The sequence below is a fragment of the Tauraco erythrolophus genome, chromosome 3, assembly GCF_009769465.1.
Source record: "Tauraco erythrolophus isolate bTauEry1 chromosome 3, bTauEry1.pri, whole genome shotgun sequence".
Lineage (NCBI taxonomy): Eukaryota > Metazoa > Chordata > Aves > Musophagiformes > Musophagidae > Tauraco > Tauraco erythrolophus.
The window spans coordinates 50,244,408-50,259,302 of NC_141467.1; the positions used below are offsets into that span (position 1 = coordinate 50,244,408).

General features: G+C 39.1%; 1 protein-coding gene across 2 annotated transcripts in view; it reads left to right on the top strand.

The window, feature by feature from the left end:
* Nucleotides 1–14,895, top strand: part of MYOM1 (myomesin 1) — a 75,548-nt gene that overhangs the window by 28,972 nt on the left and 31,681 nt on the right. Inside the window, exons 11-20 of one of the 2 annotated variants that reach the window (XM_086609222.1) lie at nucleotides 1,792–1,991; nucleotides 3,633–3,689; nucleotides 4,072–4,196; nucleotides 5,686–5,869; nucleotides 6,881–7,055; nucleotides 9,241–9,362; nucleotides 10,293–10,619; nucleotides 12,202–12,398; nucleotides 13,165–13,291; nucleotides 14,044–14,228. In XM_086609222.1, coding sequence (XP_086465348.1) covers nucleotides 1,792–1,991; nucleotides 3,633–3,689; nucleotides 4,072–4,196; nucleotides 5,686–5,869; nucleotides 6,881–7,055; nucleotides 9,241–9,362; nucleotides 10,293–10,619; nucleotides 12,202–12,398; nucleotides 13,165–13,291; nucleotides 14,044–14,228 — 1,699 coding nt within the window. The remainder of the gene's footprint in view (nucleotides 1–1,791; nucleotides 1,992–3,632; nucleotides 3,690–4,071; nucleotides 4,197–5,685; nucleotides 5,870–6,880; nucleotides 7,056–9,240; nucleotides 9,363–10,292; nucleotides 10,620–12,201; nucleotides 12,399–13,164; nucleotides 13,292–14,043; nucleotides 14,229–14,895) is intronic. The other variant, XM_009987363.2, reaches the window with a different exon arrangement.

The window sequence follows — 14,895 nt, forward strand, 5'->3', positions numbered from 1 at the left end:
TTATCTCCAAGGGAGCTGGATTTCTTTTGTGTGCTGCTGTTTTCCAAGCTCTTAGATTCGCAAGCTTCAAGCAGATCACACTTTTGTGTTTTTCTCTGCAACAATAAGAATTAACAATAATTTTAAAAAACATGAAAACTGAACATGCCACACAGGACATCAGAACCTTGGGATTTCAGAAATTCAGTCAGTGTTTTGAGACTTGTAATGAAGTTTTCAGAGCTGGTAATACTTGTTTGAATTTCAGTAATAGAATACATCATCAGTAATATGGAGTTCCAGTGGGCTTATTCAGTTGCATGTAAAAAGACCCCAAATATTTATATATAAATAATAAATATGTAACTATATTATGCCATTTTATACACATAAACTATATGTGTATAAAAAGTGGGAACTGCTTTGTGAAACACATCTAACATCAGTACCCTCAACTCAAATATAATTTTACTGCTTTGATAGCTTATGAGTGCCAGTTGCTGCTGTAACTGGGTAGCGCTAGGTCTAAGCTGCAGCTCTTTAACATTCATTGAAAACTCCCAAACAAAAGACAGGACTAGACTCTGAAAAACAATATCTCATTTCAAAACTAGGCTATTGAGGGAAACTAGGCTATGGAGGGATGTTAGCACTGAGAGTAACTGCAAGACAAATGGCATCTTGCTTTTCCTCTTGTGTTCACCTCCTTTATTCTATATTTGCTCCTAAATTCAAAGCTGTGTTACTGCTTTTCAGTATTCAAACCCACTGAAGGTATTTAGGCTCTCAAATACTCAGCCAGGGTAGCCCCTATCTGCCTCACAGAATGAGTGGGTGCCTGAGGCAGCAGGACTGGTCTGTGCTAACACTACAGGCAAAGCTCGGGCATCCTTCACCCCAAGCAGAATCCAGAACCACAAAATCGCCTGGAGTGAGACAGTAACAATTCCCAGAAAAGAAATGCTTGTGTCTGCCAAGAAATCTGGGCAGGCACTGTAGCATTCAGTTCAGCATATATCTCAGCAGCAATAAAAAGCCTTTCCCAAACTGCTAGTTCTTGTTTCTGTTGACCCTATTGCTGGATACCTGGGAGCCATCCTCACAGGCTCCTCCAGGCTCCCTGAGCCAAAGTTGCTGTGGTCCCTCCCTGCTGCTGGGTATCTCTTCCTTCTGCCAGAAACCAGCCTCCTGCCAGGCGTGAGGCTTCTCAGCAGTGGGACCAGCACCACCCTGCCGGATCTTGTCATCGCAGCGGCTGCACAGCACGACAGGCCACCTTGGGAGCCCCAGCTGGGTTTGAAGCATACTCCAGCTCAGTGCCCAACTTTAAACGCGCCGTCTATGTGCTGGGCTGGTCACAGAACTCACCACAGAGGTCTGTTTCCACACTCCATGAAGCCCATCATTTTGTGGGATGTACAGTGGAGCACTGTGCATGAAAGATGAGTTAGTCGCCTCCTGGCAACTGCAAAAGACACATGTATTTCATGTCTCTTCAAGTATGCTAAAGCTGACACTCCCTAAGCATACTTTGGAGGGTTTAAACAGTGAAGGGAGTTCTGCTCATGTCCCTTCCTCAGTTCAGCGAAGAAGGGATGCAGCTGCAAAGGATTGAGTGCATGTCCAGACGGTCCTTCAGCCCTGACCCCTTGGTGCAGTCGCTTTGGTGTCACCAGTACATAACCCTGCTGAGGAAACTGGTATGGACCAGTCAATGAACACAAACAGACGGCAAAGCTGTAAAGAGGGGTGGGTGCCCTGAGTTTGCGTTTTTCCTTTCCCAGCACTGCTCTCACTGTTTGCATTTTTCAGGTGCGAGGTTGGCACCACCCACTGGACCCAGTGCAATGAGACTCCTGTGAAGTTTGCTCGTTTTCCTGTCACCGGTCTGATTGAAGGCCGTTCCTACATTTTCCGAGTCCGAGCTGTGAACAAAGCTGGCGTTAGCCTACCATCCCGGGTGTCAGAGCCCGTGGCTGCTCTGGATCCTGCTGACAGAGCCAGGCTTAAAAGTAAGATGTGCTTTTTGCAAGTTGCCTGAGAGGTTTAAGAAGTCACAACTCACTTTTTTTTTTTTTTTTTTTTTTTTTAGTATGACTATCTACTCATAAGCCTTCGAAATCCCACTAGAGGGAGCAATGCAAAACCAAAATATTCTTTGGAGACAGCTTTGCCGGGAAGAAAACATATCAGTGCTCTTTGCACAAAGTGCTCTATCTGCTCAGATGGCTTTGGCTGGCTGTGGTGCTATGCTCCAAACTCGCAGGAAGGGAGGAAAAGGCACAGAAGAGCTAATTGCCTAAAGAGACTTGCTTTTGTTCAGCCAACAAAAAAGTTGAACAGATCCTGTGAATAGTCTCTCTCTGTGCCACAGACAAGGGTGGCCGATTCTGTGCTCGTGTGACAATCAAAGCCTTGCAGTAGCATCAGCATAATATCAGGGTAGCCCAATAGATAATTGATCCCAAGCTCCCTGTTTTAAAGTTAATATTTTACAAGTCAAGGATATTTTTCCCGTGGGCTGGCAATATCTCAGGCATTTTGTTTCCAAATCCACCTCTCTACCCATACACAAAAATCATACGCCTAAAATCCAATTACTTCTACTTGTTTCTGAAGTTTTACTATTTAAAATAGTCCAACATGAAGAGGTGTTGTATGCAAAGCTACAGGGCTCCCATGGTCCCAGCCCACGTCTTACTGTATGTAATGCTGCAGGCTACAGGATGCAGTCAGGTGATCAAGATTCTCATTAAAAATAAAAAGGCTGGAGGAAGGAGGTTTGACACTGCCAGGAAACACTGTGCTCAGACAGATGCATGAAATCTGAAGCCTGGACGAGGCTTTTTCTTCTCAATGGGAAGGGTGGAAGCTGTCTCAGGAGATGAAGTCTGGTCTTGGTGGCCTATTCCTGTTATATCTCCTTCTCTCATCTCTCATGATCCTCTTTTCTCCCCGCCCGCTCCCTCTCTGATTGCAGCTCCAAAATAGATCAGCCAACGTAAGGTGAAGCATGTAGAGGTGGAGAACAGCGTTTGCAAAAATTATCTCTGAAAATGCGTTGACCTCGTTGATAGCTGAATCCATAACTACGATAGTATGATAACGTAGAGGCACTGGGAGAACCACCCAAAATCATATCAAGTGGATATGTTGAGTCAGGCTGAGCAGTATCTGTTTGTGACTGTGACCCCTGATTGGAAAGCTGGTAATGTGAGGGAAAGCGGTTAAAAAGAGACAGAGAGTAGTCTGCAGGAATTTGGCCGTTCCTTTAATGAGTGAGCTGTTAAACCAAATGAATAGAGTATGGAAAATGAAGTTAATTCTCTGAAAATGATGAGCTGAGTGAGCCAAATACCTGTTTGTCACCTAGGTGACTTCAGTGACATTTCAGGAAGGAGCAGATGTTTCAGTAGGTTAACTTTTCTAGCTATGATAATTGCTGAGCTGCTCTCAATATTCAAACTGATCAGCCTACAACTAGTTTGGGTAACTAGCTTGCTACATGAGCAACAGTCACAACAGTGACCAAAAATGGAGCTCATGATAATCTTGCAAATGTTAGTTTGGAACCACAAAAGAGTCGGTTTTCTTATTATTTCAAAAGCCCCTAAAGTCTCCCATGTCTGTGATATCTCTGACGTCTGTTTCAGGTCACCCTTCTGCACCCTGGACTGGACAGATTATTGTCACTGAGGAAGAACCTGCAGGTAAATACAGCCCTTTTGCCTACAAATCTAAAGTGAAGATTAGGCTGAGTAATTAGGAAAACTCCCAGTGAGTTCAGTGGACTTTGGCACGCACCCAAAGTTCATTGCTCTGAGAGTCACTTGACCTTGAATAATTCCCAACTTGGTTGTCGAGGTGAGGTTTCATTATTCAGGACCTAGCAAATAAACATGCTTATACTTATAAGAAGGACATTTAAAACCAATATTCAGAAGACTTTTAACTCTACATTTTTAAAAAAAATACTGGATGCCAAAGTATATTAATACTTCTTCTGTATTTTACTTACAGCACTAATTCCGATACAAATATGAAGAAATTAAATCCCAATTCCCTTTCCTATTCTTCTCCCCTGTTCTTCAGAGGGTGTTGTCCCTGGTCCACCTACAGACCTCCAAGTTATTGAAGCCACCAAGAACTATGTCGTGCTTAGCTGGAAACCTCCTGGACAGCGGGGCCATGAGGGTATCATGTACTTTGTGGAAAAGGTAAAATTGGACAAGATCATAATCGTGTCGTGGCAATCTTTTACATTTATTTTGCCATCTCTTGTGGACTTTTAGTAGACTTTAATTTCCACCTGAGACTTTCAAACTAGGACTTGTATACTTCATCAAGATAACTGTTACTGTAGATTAAGATAAACCAGGAAGAAAAGAAAGCTGGGAAATGGGAAAGTAGATTCAGAATGTGTCACACACTGTAATATCCTTTTATGAATTGTATCACTGACCTACCCTGGAGTAGACAGGCTGATAAACTCCTTCTGTAATGAGAAAGCATAGAGCAAAGTCACACCTTTTATATATATATATATAAAATAAAATTTGTAGAAGTGAAGCTTGTCTGATGAGATAGATTGTTAACATTTGGATGGAGGCATTTTTCAAGAGTTTCTTGGCTTCAGCACTTTCTCCTCCAGCTGCCTTTTCGTATTTATCCTCTACATTAACTTTCCATTTGCTTCACCAACTCAACAAAGATGACAAAATTTCTTTTCTAGAACAGAATCAGTTTTAATTTCAATGTCCTGCTTTTCTGAGATGTTTTTTGCATGGCTGCTAGCCTAGAAAATTCTTCACATCATCACCCTTTTGACTTGTATCTCATGGCTCACGAGCTTTTTTATCAATGCTTTTCCCTGTCAGGCTAGAGGTGTCATCTTGGGAGACATAAATATCTTCTCATTATGTGTTTTTCATCTCTCTTATGAAATCTGGTCTAAATAAATGAGCTTCACTTAGCAACAGACTTAGAGAGGATGAATATATGAATTTTGAGTTTCCACATAAGAAAGCTTTTTAATAACCTATTGCATGCTGATTACTGATCACTAATGTGACACGGTTAGGTAATGTTTTCCTAAGAATTTAAAATCCCTCAGAAACCAGGACCCATTGCTTGAAATTATCCTTAATGTAAATCATAGACAAAAATTAATCACTAATATTAATGGTATAAGTGATCATGGTATGCAGATCTTCTACCCACAGAAATTCACAGATTAATTGCACATGTTAATTTTTTTCTGGAAAACTAAGATCAGATCCTAATTAATTCTGGAAGCCACTCCAAAAATATTGTCAAGAGTAGCACAAGGGCATCTACAAGCAATGTGGTAATGTTAGAGTTTTGTTCTTTGGAAGTTGTTGAATGTCTGCAGAACTTATTTTGAAAGTGGTCCAGAACTGGATGCTGTTAATAATAACATCACTTCCTTGCAGTGGAGAGAAGTTCAGCTTTGATATATTAAAACCATTAAGCTTTTACATACGTATTCTGGAGTAGGTGGACATCTGGCAGCTTCATAAGCTTTGAAATATGCTCATTCTGTGGAATGGCCCAAAAAAAGGAACGTGACTCTCTGTACTCCACAGCAGATATGCGTTTGGTGTTTCAGGTAGAAAGTCTTGTGGGGTTAGACACTCAGCTTTCAGAGACTTCAGTTCCAAATGCAGTTTCTGGGTTTGACTGCAGTGCGTTGCTGGCACAGAGGACTGGCAAAGGGTGAACACTGAGATCCCTGTGAAGTCTCCTCGCTTTGCAGTTTTTGATTTGGCCGAAGGCAAATCCTACTGCTTCCGAGTTCGCTGTTGCAATTCAGCTGGAATTGGTGAGCCTTCAGAAGCAACTGAAGCCACTGTGGTGGATGACAAACTTGGTAAGTGTGTGGTCGTGTGTATTAAATTACCTTCATGGTATCTTTTCAGTTTATGATGTAATCGTTTTGTCTGAAGACAGATAGCTGCCCAGTAAATAATTCAAGTATGAAGAGTAGTCAGTGATTTATTCCCTTTAGCTAAAATAATTTTGGTTTGGGTCATTGAACCTTTAATGCATAGTCAAATGACAGATGCAAACCAAAGAAATTAAGCTGCAAATAGTGATGCCAAGAACTTGCAAAGGCTTCAAATAGTGAAAGAGAATGAAAACTTAAGGAAGTACAAAAATGTTTTGTTTTACTTAGAGTCTTTATTGAAAATAAGCCCAGACATCAGCAGAGTTTAACCTTCCTTGTTTGCCAAATTAAACAAAAGTGAAGAATTTAATACTTATATGAATGCAGAAAATATTTCCACTGGAAGAAAAGAGATGTTCACCACAGTAAAGCATCAGTAGCTATGTCTACATTAGCACTTTGTTTGCAAACAGGAATGCAGATTTGAATCCAATTCCCAGATTGTCTCTGTTTACTTCATATTTGTTGAATTTTCAGAGCACATGAACTACATTCTTTAAGAAGAAGAGTAAAACAGCTCTTCTTGAAAAACACTTGGGATGCATTCTGCTACTGAACAGGAGCATTTGTTTCTGACTTGTTCTGTGGATTGCACAAAATCCTTCAGTGTGCACCTAACACATTTTCCCTTTTAGAAAGCTCCAAATCACATCTCTGGTGCAGATGTTTAGCACAAGGGAATAAACTGAATCTAATTTGAAGGAAATGCCCCATAACCATAGGCAATGGAGATGTGAGGAACCTCACCACCAAAGGCTCGAACCTACTCATCCTGTCCTGTTGCACCAGATTACTTAATTGAAATCAGAGGACTTTTGGGAGGTTATATCTGTATTAGTTGTGCTAATACAATCAAGAATAGAATGTCATTCTTATTTGATTTGTAAATTTTGGCTGGCTGGTCACTAATTTATTACTGTTTATCTCCCACAGATATTCCCAAAGCTCCTGGCCGTATTATGCCAACTAGGAATACAGACACCTCAGTTGTTGTCACTTGGACAGAGCCTCCAGATGCCAAGGAGCTGGTTGGGTACTACATTGAGTCAAGTGTAGTTGGATCTGGTCGTTGGGAACCATGCAACAATAATCCAGTGAAAGGCACAAGGTAATGAATTTTAAAGCATGGAAATTATGGTCACCAGTTTTTTATTTACCTATATGTGATTTCCAGCCATTAGTAGTAGTAGAGTTAATCGCTCTGTGGTAGCCAGCAGGCTGGAATCACTCTTGCAGGTGAAGTTTATAAGAAGTTATAAAAACATTTCAAAACATGATTCTTGTCCAAAAGGAATTTATAATGAAACTTAGAAACAATTAGTCAAGGGGAAGAAACATGGACATTGCTAGTGAAGCAAAGAGAAGCATCTTACTAGTTCTAGCTATTGTACAACCTATCAGTTTGATGAAAAACAGTACAGTGAGAAATGACTGAAATTACAAATGTGGAAAACTAAACTGCGTAATTTTTGGTAGCAAGGTCCTTTGTTTTGGAAGACTGCTGTAAACATTTCTGGATTGTGTATCTAGAATGTCAGAAGGAAATGTGGACTATATCACGCTGACAGTATTACTTTCTAAGTGCTCTTTCACTTGCAATTATTAAGATATTAATGAACACTCTTAAATATTGAGTATAAACTCACATTTATTACTAACATGAAATTCAGTCTCTAGTCAGAAAAAATAATGGAAATTTAAAACTTTGCAAGCTAAATCAGGTTCGGTTTTGTTTGAATAAGGATGTAATCTTCAGAGTCTAAAGCAATAATTGCAGAACTTGATCTCAAGTGGGTTGATGTCAATCCAGAAGCAGTCCATGCTTGTTATGAATGATTATGCCTATTTGTAATTGCTCTCCATGACAACTCTTATTACAATAAGTAAGGCTCTGCTCAATACTCTTGGACCAACTTTGTTGTTCAGAAAAGCATAGTAAATGCTTAGTATATCAAAAGTACCTAAAACCTCACTTGCTTGAGCACAAACATAACAATTTCCTTTAAGTATTCTTTTGGGCATTTATATTGCAAAGGTGGTACATGCCAATACTATATACTTTCAAATATACTATGATTTATATTGCGGTTACATCAAGTGTTGTTGAAGTTTCATGCTGTTTGTTTATTTTAAAACATGAAATGTGATCTTTATTCACCATAGAAATAAAAATACTGTTCTGAGTTACTATATATTGTGATTTAACTACACTGCTTAGGTTCCTATCACTGCATTTTTAGTAAATGTGATATAATGTATAATGCAGTCAGGCACAGACTGTCTGTTAACTCTTGGCTTTTCCAGTTGAGTCAATCTCAAAGCATTAGCTGTAGATCATTGTTTGCTTTACACAGTATATTTTGAATTTTTGAAATCTGTTTTATGCACACATCCTGATGAAAGCAAATGATTTAGACAAGTCTGGTAGAATGGGTAGGGATATTTGCTTCGTACATCATTGCATGACGTCAACGTTGGTAGTGCAAGACATGACATTATGAAGTAGAACAAAATAAGAGTAACATGAAATAAAACACACTTAAAATATCTACTGAAAAATAAAATTTGTTTTAAATAAAATGTTTAAATTTCCAAACCACAATTTTTCCAAAATAAATTATTCCTGTCTTGGGAAATTTTGTGTTTTCAGGCTGGACATCAGAGAAAATTTATGAGGTTTTCTATGTCATCATTAGATAATCCAGTAGATTCCAATTCAGACAAAAGAGTTTGTCTGACTTAGATTATTATGTTATTTATAGAAGTAAGAAAGTGAAATAAAAAATCAGACACTTTTTTTTTTTAGCTCTTGTGCAATGCCCTGTAATTTTTTTGAGCACTGCAATTTTTCATTTATGATTGGAAGTGAATTATGAGAACTTATGCTACAGGTGTCTTTTACTTATGTCATGAAGATATCCCACAAGCAAATATAGAACTTATCTCTGCAGATTTTTGCGTTGCTTCCATTACGAAGTATGGATTTTATATACTAGCAGAAGTAAGATGGACTCTCTGGTAACACAAAAACTGGTGTCGTCTTAAGAAGGAAAGAGTGTTGGTAAACGGTATGTCTAAAGAGACATGGGTTTAGACATTATCTTTATTGCATGAATGAAGTACTTAGATACAGTCTGCATTCCCTGACCTTCATTTAAGTGACTGGGTCACGGTTTATCCTCAGTTTTCTGAAATCAGAATAAATTTTATGGAAAAAATGTTTTCTTTTCCCCCTTAAGATTTTTATTTTATTCATAATATTTTCTAAGTATTCCTTCACTGGTTTGTTTTAGATTCATCTGCCATGGGCTCATAAATGGTGAGAAGTACATTTTCAGAGTGAGAGCTGTTAATGCAGCGGGACTCAGTGAATTTTCACAGGATTCGGAGCCTATAGAAGTGCAAGCAGCCATTGGTAAGCTATTTTCCATTGCTCTTTTAATAGTAAATGTGTCTTTTTTTAATTAAGTAAAGATGTTTTCAGCAACTATTTGTAACTAATTGTTTTGTTTTACAATGCTGTCCACAAATAATAATTTATCCGTAGATCCTATGGTCTCACAATAGTTTCACAGTCACTGCGCTCTTGTAAACTGTTCACCTTCACCATTCAGTCTTCTTCAGGTGTTTCTAGTGAACCACTGTAAGAGAGCACTGCCAAGTTCACTTCATAGGTATCCTGGAAAATGGAATGTCATTCTGATTCCATAATGTGGTATTTATCACCTCTAACACACACCATCCTATATACAGTCAGTTCCTAAAAAATTTGTTTCCATACCTAAACCTAATATTCAGTGTCATGTGTTTTTTGTAAACCTTCCATAACCCTGTGTGTTCTCCCTTTGTTGATTAATTACTTCTGTTTGCCACTGCCTGAACTAATCCATAAAGATTAATAAGATCATTGGGCTAGAATAAATCGTATGTCTGCAACATCCTCACTCTCATTTGTATCAGAACCGCATACCTCACAACCTTAGAGCAGAGAGACGTGGCCTAGGGCAATTTTGTGAGGTCATTTTGAAAGAATCAGAAATACGACTCAGAAGATCTAATGCTAAAATAACTGTAGGAAATGAAGATTACTATTAACTTTCCATATTTCTTCTGCTCTGAAAAGTAGCCATTATTATAAGACCATTACCTGTGAGCAGGTTGAGAGGTATTCTATGCATTTCAAATTTTTGTGAGTTCAAGCTTAACATTTTGTGCCTAAAACCTGTGATTTGTCATACTTTGACTGTATTGTTCACTGTACGCATTTCTTCCTTCTGTTGACTAAATGAAGAAAAAAGAATGTATTCTAATTCAAAATGTCTTTGCTGTTTTCTGGCAATTATAGGGGGAGGATTGCTTCATGGTGTGTGTCCTGAACTGAGTGGTAAAGCTGGTGGACTAACAGACTGCACTACCAGCTGGGAAGGCATGCATGAGTCCTCCCAGCCTATCTTTGACACAGATGCTTTGCTAAAATGCAATGCTAAACTTAATAGAGACACACTACCCAGTAGCTCTGGCAAACTGGGTGGTACAGGAGACCATAACATGAGAGAAATGGTTAAGGACGCTATCACATCTGCGCCACAAAAAGTTGCTGCTAAGCAGGCAAGTAAGTCTCGGCCCGGGGATCTTTTGACACTGGAAAAAGTGACGAAGAAGAAAGACATAGGTGAGAGTTAATAAAATAAGTAGATTTCTCTGCTTGAGTACATCCACTTCAGACAGCTGTAACCTCTGCTTGTCCATGCCACAAGTGAACGTGCTCTGCAGTGATGCATCTTCCATCAGACCCATTAATTACGTGCTCAACTCTCTGCTAAGATCATTTTGCATGTAATGGTATCGGAGACCACTTTACAAGCTTAGTGGCTATTGAAAGTGAAACATAGAAATCCATTTACTAATTTAATAGCTTGTTTGATGACATATTAATGTACCAAGATACTGTATTATTTCTAAATCGCTTCAGTAATTTTTTAGGAGTCTTGTTACCTAGTCTCTGGGTTATGTACGTGTGGAGGAAACAAAATCTGATTATGATGGTAAGCATGAAAATCTGTGTTGTGTTAGGACCTATGAAGATCCTTTGTGGATTTATGGCTAAGCTACAGTTTATCCTCTGAGACAGCGTGCTAATGAATGTTGTGTTGTATGTCTGACTGACAGCAATACGTAATGAGGAAAACCTATCAAGTTGAAGTCACGCGTACAAAATCATGTTTTATGTTGTCAACACCTAAACACCCATCACGCCTGAGAAATGTGGGGCTTGAATTTCATTTAAGTCCCGGTATCTGACCAGTGAACTGAATTCCTCCCCAGCCCTCTGAAGTGAGACTCAAAAGGCTTATGCAAAATGCTGAACAGAAAATAAACTAGAGGCACCTGGGGCTAGCTCACATGGAGATAAAACACCAGAGACAAAGGAAATGTATATGATGTAGGATTTCCCTCAAAAGTAGGACTTTGAGGTCACAAGTAGAGCTCTTCACTGGTGCATGACATACTGGGTGTGGGCAGGCATTTCCTCACTAGACATAGAAAAAGCTTTGTAAGAAAATGGCTTGGGATGAAGTTAATGATGTCTGTATTGCTAAAAGAAAATTTTTAAAAAAGAGGATTATGCAGCAAATTTTTTAATGTAAGTTCTAGTAACAGACATTTCTATTTCTGGTCAGTCTACAGTGCCTATGATAATGCTTCCTTCCATTAAGGTAAGACCATGTGATGGGTGCAATGATAAAATTTGCACAGTGTATAAATCTAAAAGAAAAAAAAAGAATGGACAGATAAACTACATTCTGGGAAGGGAAGAATGTGGGTTTATTTAAAAAAAGGAACTACAATGAATATTTTATGTGTGAAAAGAGTTTGCCTTCAGCAAAAGAAAATAAATCATTGCATCTCCAATTTTTTTGCTTTTCCTGTAATGTTAGTTTTAGTTCCTCATTTTTCACAGTTTTAAAGCGAGTCCTGATCACTTACATCAGAGCTGCAGTTGCAACACAATCTTTCACTATGTTATGAAAAAAACAAATGATCCTGAAAATTAATTCCTATGCAGTTTGGAATTTTTCATTTGGTTTATTAAGCTTTTATCCTGCATTTCTTATTCCAACTCCAGAAGCTTCCTTTGATCACATAAATATTCTCCTAGATAAGAAATGCAGGATGGGAGCCACCTGAATAAGGTAATTGAATGCCAGTCTGACTACTGAGATAATACTTGTGTATTATTCCCATTGAAACAGCTGCTCCGTCTCCACCTTATGACATCATGGTACTTGAGAGTGTTCGTGACTCGATGGTATTAGGATGGAAACAGCCTAAAGTCACTGGTGGAACTGAAATTACCGGCTACTACGTGAACTACCGTGAAGTGGTTGATGGAGTTCCTGGGAAATGGATGGAGGCCAACATTAAGGCCATTAGTGAGCGGGCATACAGGGTAAGAGGTTAACTTCTCTTATTGCTGTAGGTGCAGACAATGTTTCCAAAACAGATCTCAAAGACAGATTGGGATGAATTATGATTCAGTGTACAGATGGCTGTTCAGAGGGTTTTATATCCATGATGATAAATTCATTTAGCTCTGTTAAACTTCTCTGCAAAATTATTTGTACACTTACCTGTTAGTCTGGCACCAACTGTCATCTGTGAATGCACTAGTCTAGACATAGCCTGAATTTTTGTAAGTCAGACCCCCACAATAAATGGCATTCCTACTGGGCTTGGTGGACCTACCCCAGTGCTTGCTGGTGCTGGAACCAGCTCTGTGCCAGCTGTGTTTTGTGGTCAGTTCTTGACCCAATTTAGAGATAGTGCTAGGTACAATCTTGCTGAGCTGCTTTACAAATGAAAAGCAGTGCCAGGACTGAGTTTCACCCCTCTGTGAGGACAACTCTTGCCTTAAGTGAACTTGCTCTGTATCACAAGACAGATTGTTGAGCAATATCCTGCTCCCTCCTTGACTACCAAAGTGTCTATCAATAGGAAAAGAGGTTTACAGTTTGAGCACACTAAGACCACTCATATATGCTCCGCTGCTGATTAGAGGAAACACCAAGATAGTTATTGCCTTATATATGATGTCAGTAATGCTTTCCTCTCTTCAGGCACTTAAAAGCACGCTCATGCGTTCAATAATTGTTGTTGTGACTTTCTTCTAAAGCCTTAATCCGAAGTTAATAAGTACCACCTTATCGATTCTGCAGATTGAAAACCTGAAGGAAAACATGGTGTACCAGTTCCAGGTGGCTGCTGCTAACCTGGCTGGGGTTGGGACACCCTCCCTACCCAGCCAGCCCTTCAAATGTGAAGAATGGACCATTGCTGTTCCTGGTAGGATCCTGAGTCAGAGGTGGAGGTTACTCACTGCCCAAGAGTGCCCTGTGGCTGATAGTTATCTAAATTCTGAATGCCTTCAGTTTCCAGGGGAGTCAGTGGGCACTGAAGTTCATACCCAAGCTTGAATCTCCATCACTTTGATCTAGTACAGTTACAATGATGCATTAAACAACCCTATTTAATCAGTAGCATTTTACAAGCGGCTTGTATGATCCTTGTCTTTCCTGCTTGGTTCCTGTACTGTGTCTGACACTTTGCTTCCTAGTTTAAATGGTAGACATAAATACCTGTCTAAGGTACACGGCAGAGAAGAACGAGGTCCTGTAACCCTTGTCTAAATGTATCACTTCAAGGCCAGACTGCTGGCCTTTTAACACCCGTTAAAATGAACGAAAACAACCTCCATTGACTTCAGTGGACTTTAGAGCAGTCCTTGAAGCAGCACATTAGCTTAATAATTAACTTATTTCCCTGAATTTGGAGATCATTTGTCGTTTTTGTTTGTTCATGAATATTTGATCAAGATACCAAATCTCAACAAATTGCATTGTTTTGGGGGTTAGTCTTTTTAATAGGCATGGGTTGTATTTATATTGGGCCTAGATATGATACAGAGGAGCTGCATGTGTTATGTCAGCTCTGGATGTACAACACGGTGTCTGGCTTTAGTTTTTGAAGTCTTATGCATTCGCTCTTTTGGGATTTATTTTGATACCACAGCTCCAACTTCTACGCTTTTCTTTCAGGGCCACCCCATGATGTCACATGCACAGAAGTTAGGAAGGACTCTTTGGTTTTACTGTGGAAGGAACCAGTTTATACTGGTCGTAGTCCCATAGCTGGTTATTATGTTGATATGAAGGAAACTGAAGCAAAGGAGGAACGTTGGAGAAGTGTCAATGAAAAGCCACTTCAAAAGAAATTCTTGAAGGTAAATAGCTTAGGATTCAAATACTGATATAACAATACAATCTTGAGGAAATCAGCCTTCATCATCCATCATCCTGGGCTGATCATGGTTCCATTTAATGAAATGCATAGTAGTTTATGTTGTGCTGAGGATACACACGTGTAATGCCTGTATAGTCAGACAAGACAGTAACTCAGAAGACAATCTGGTATGACAAGCCGAAAAATAGAAGCAAGCACTGCTAAAACCAAATACCATTCTTATAATGCCGGGGGCAACCCTAGTATTTTCTAGCTCAAAGGGCAAGATAGGTATCACTACACATAAACAGATGCTACAAAAATAGATGTTGTGATAATGTGGCAGGTGATTCTTTCTAATATAAAGTATCCTCTCCTCACATTTCACATCAAATTAAACCCAAGCTTTTTGCAACATTATGCTACATCATTTTATGGAATGAATTCTAAATGAGAGATCAACTGTATCTCCATTTTAGAGATAGATCTTAAGTAGGTTTGCCATTTATATGCTTTTCAGAATATTTGAATGACAACTCACTTTTAAGTGCGATCCTTTAATATAGGTTTTAAAGGAGCATTTGCAGGTGTTATAACGTCAGTATGATTCCTCAAGTCACTACAATTAAATCTGTACAATTAAATGCTCTCTTGTTTCTAAATAGGTG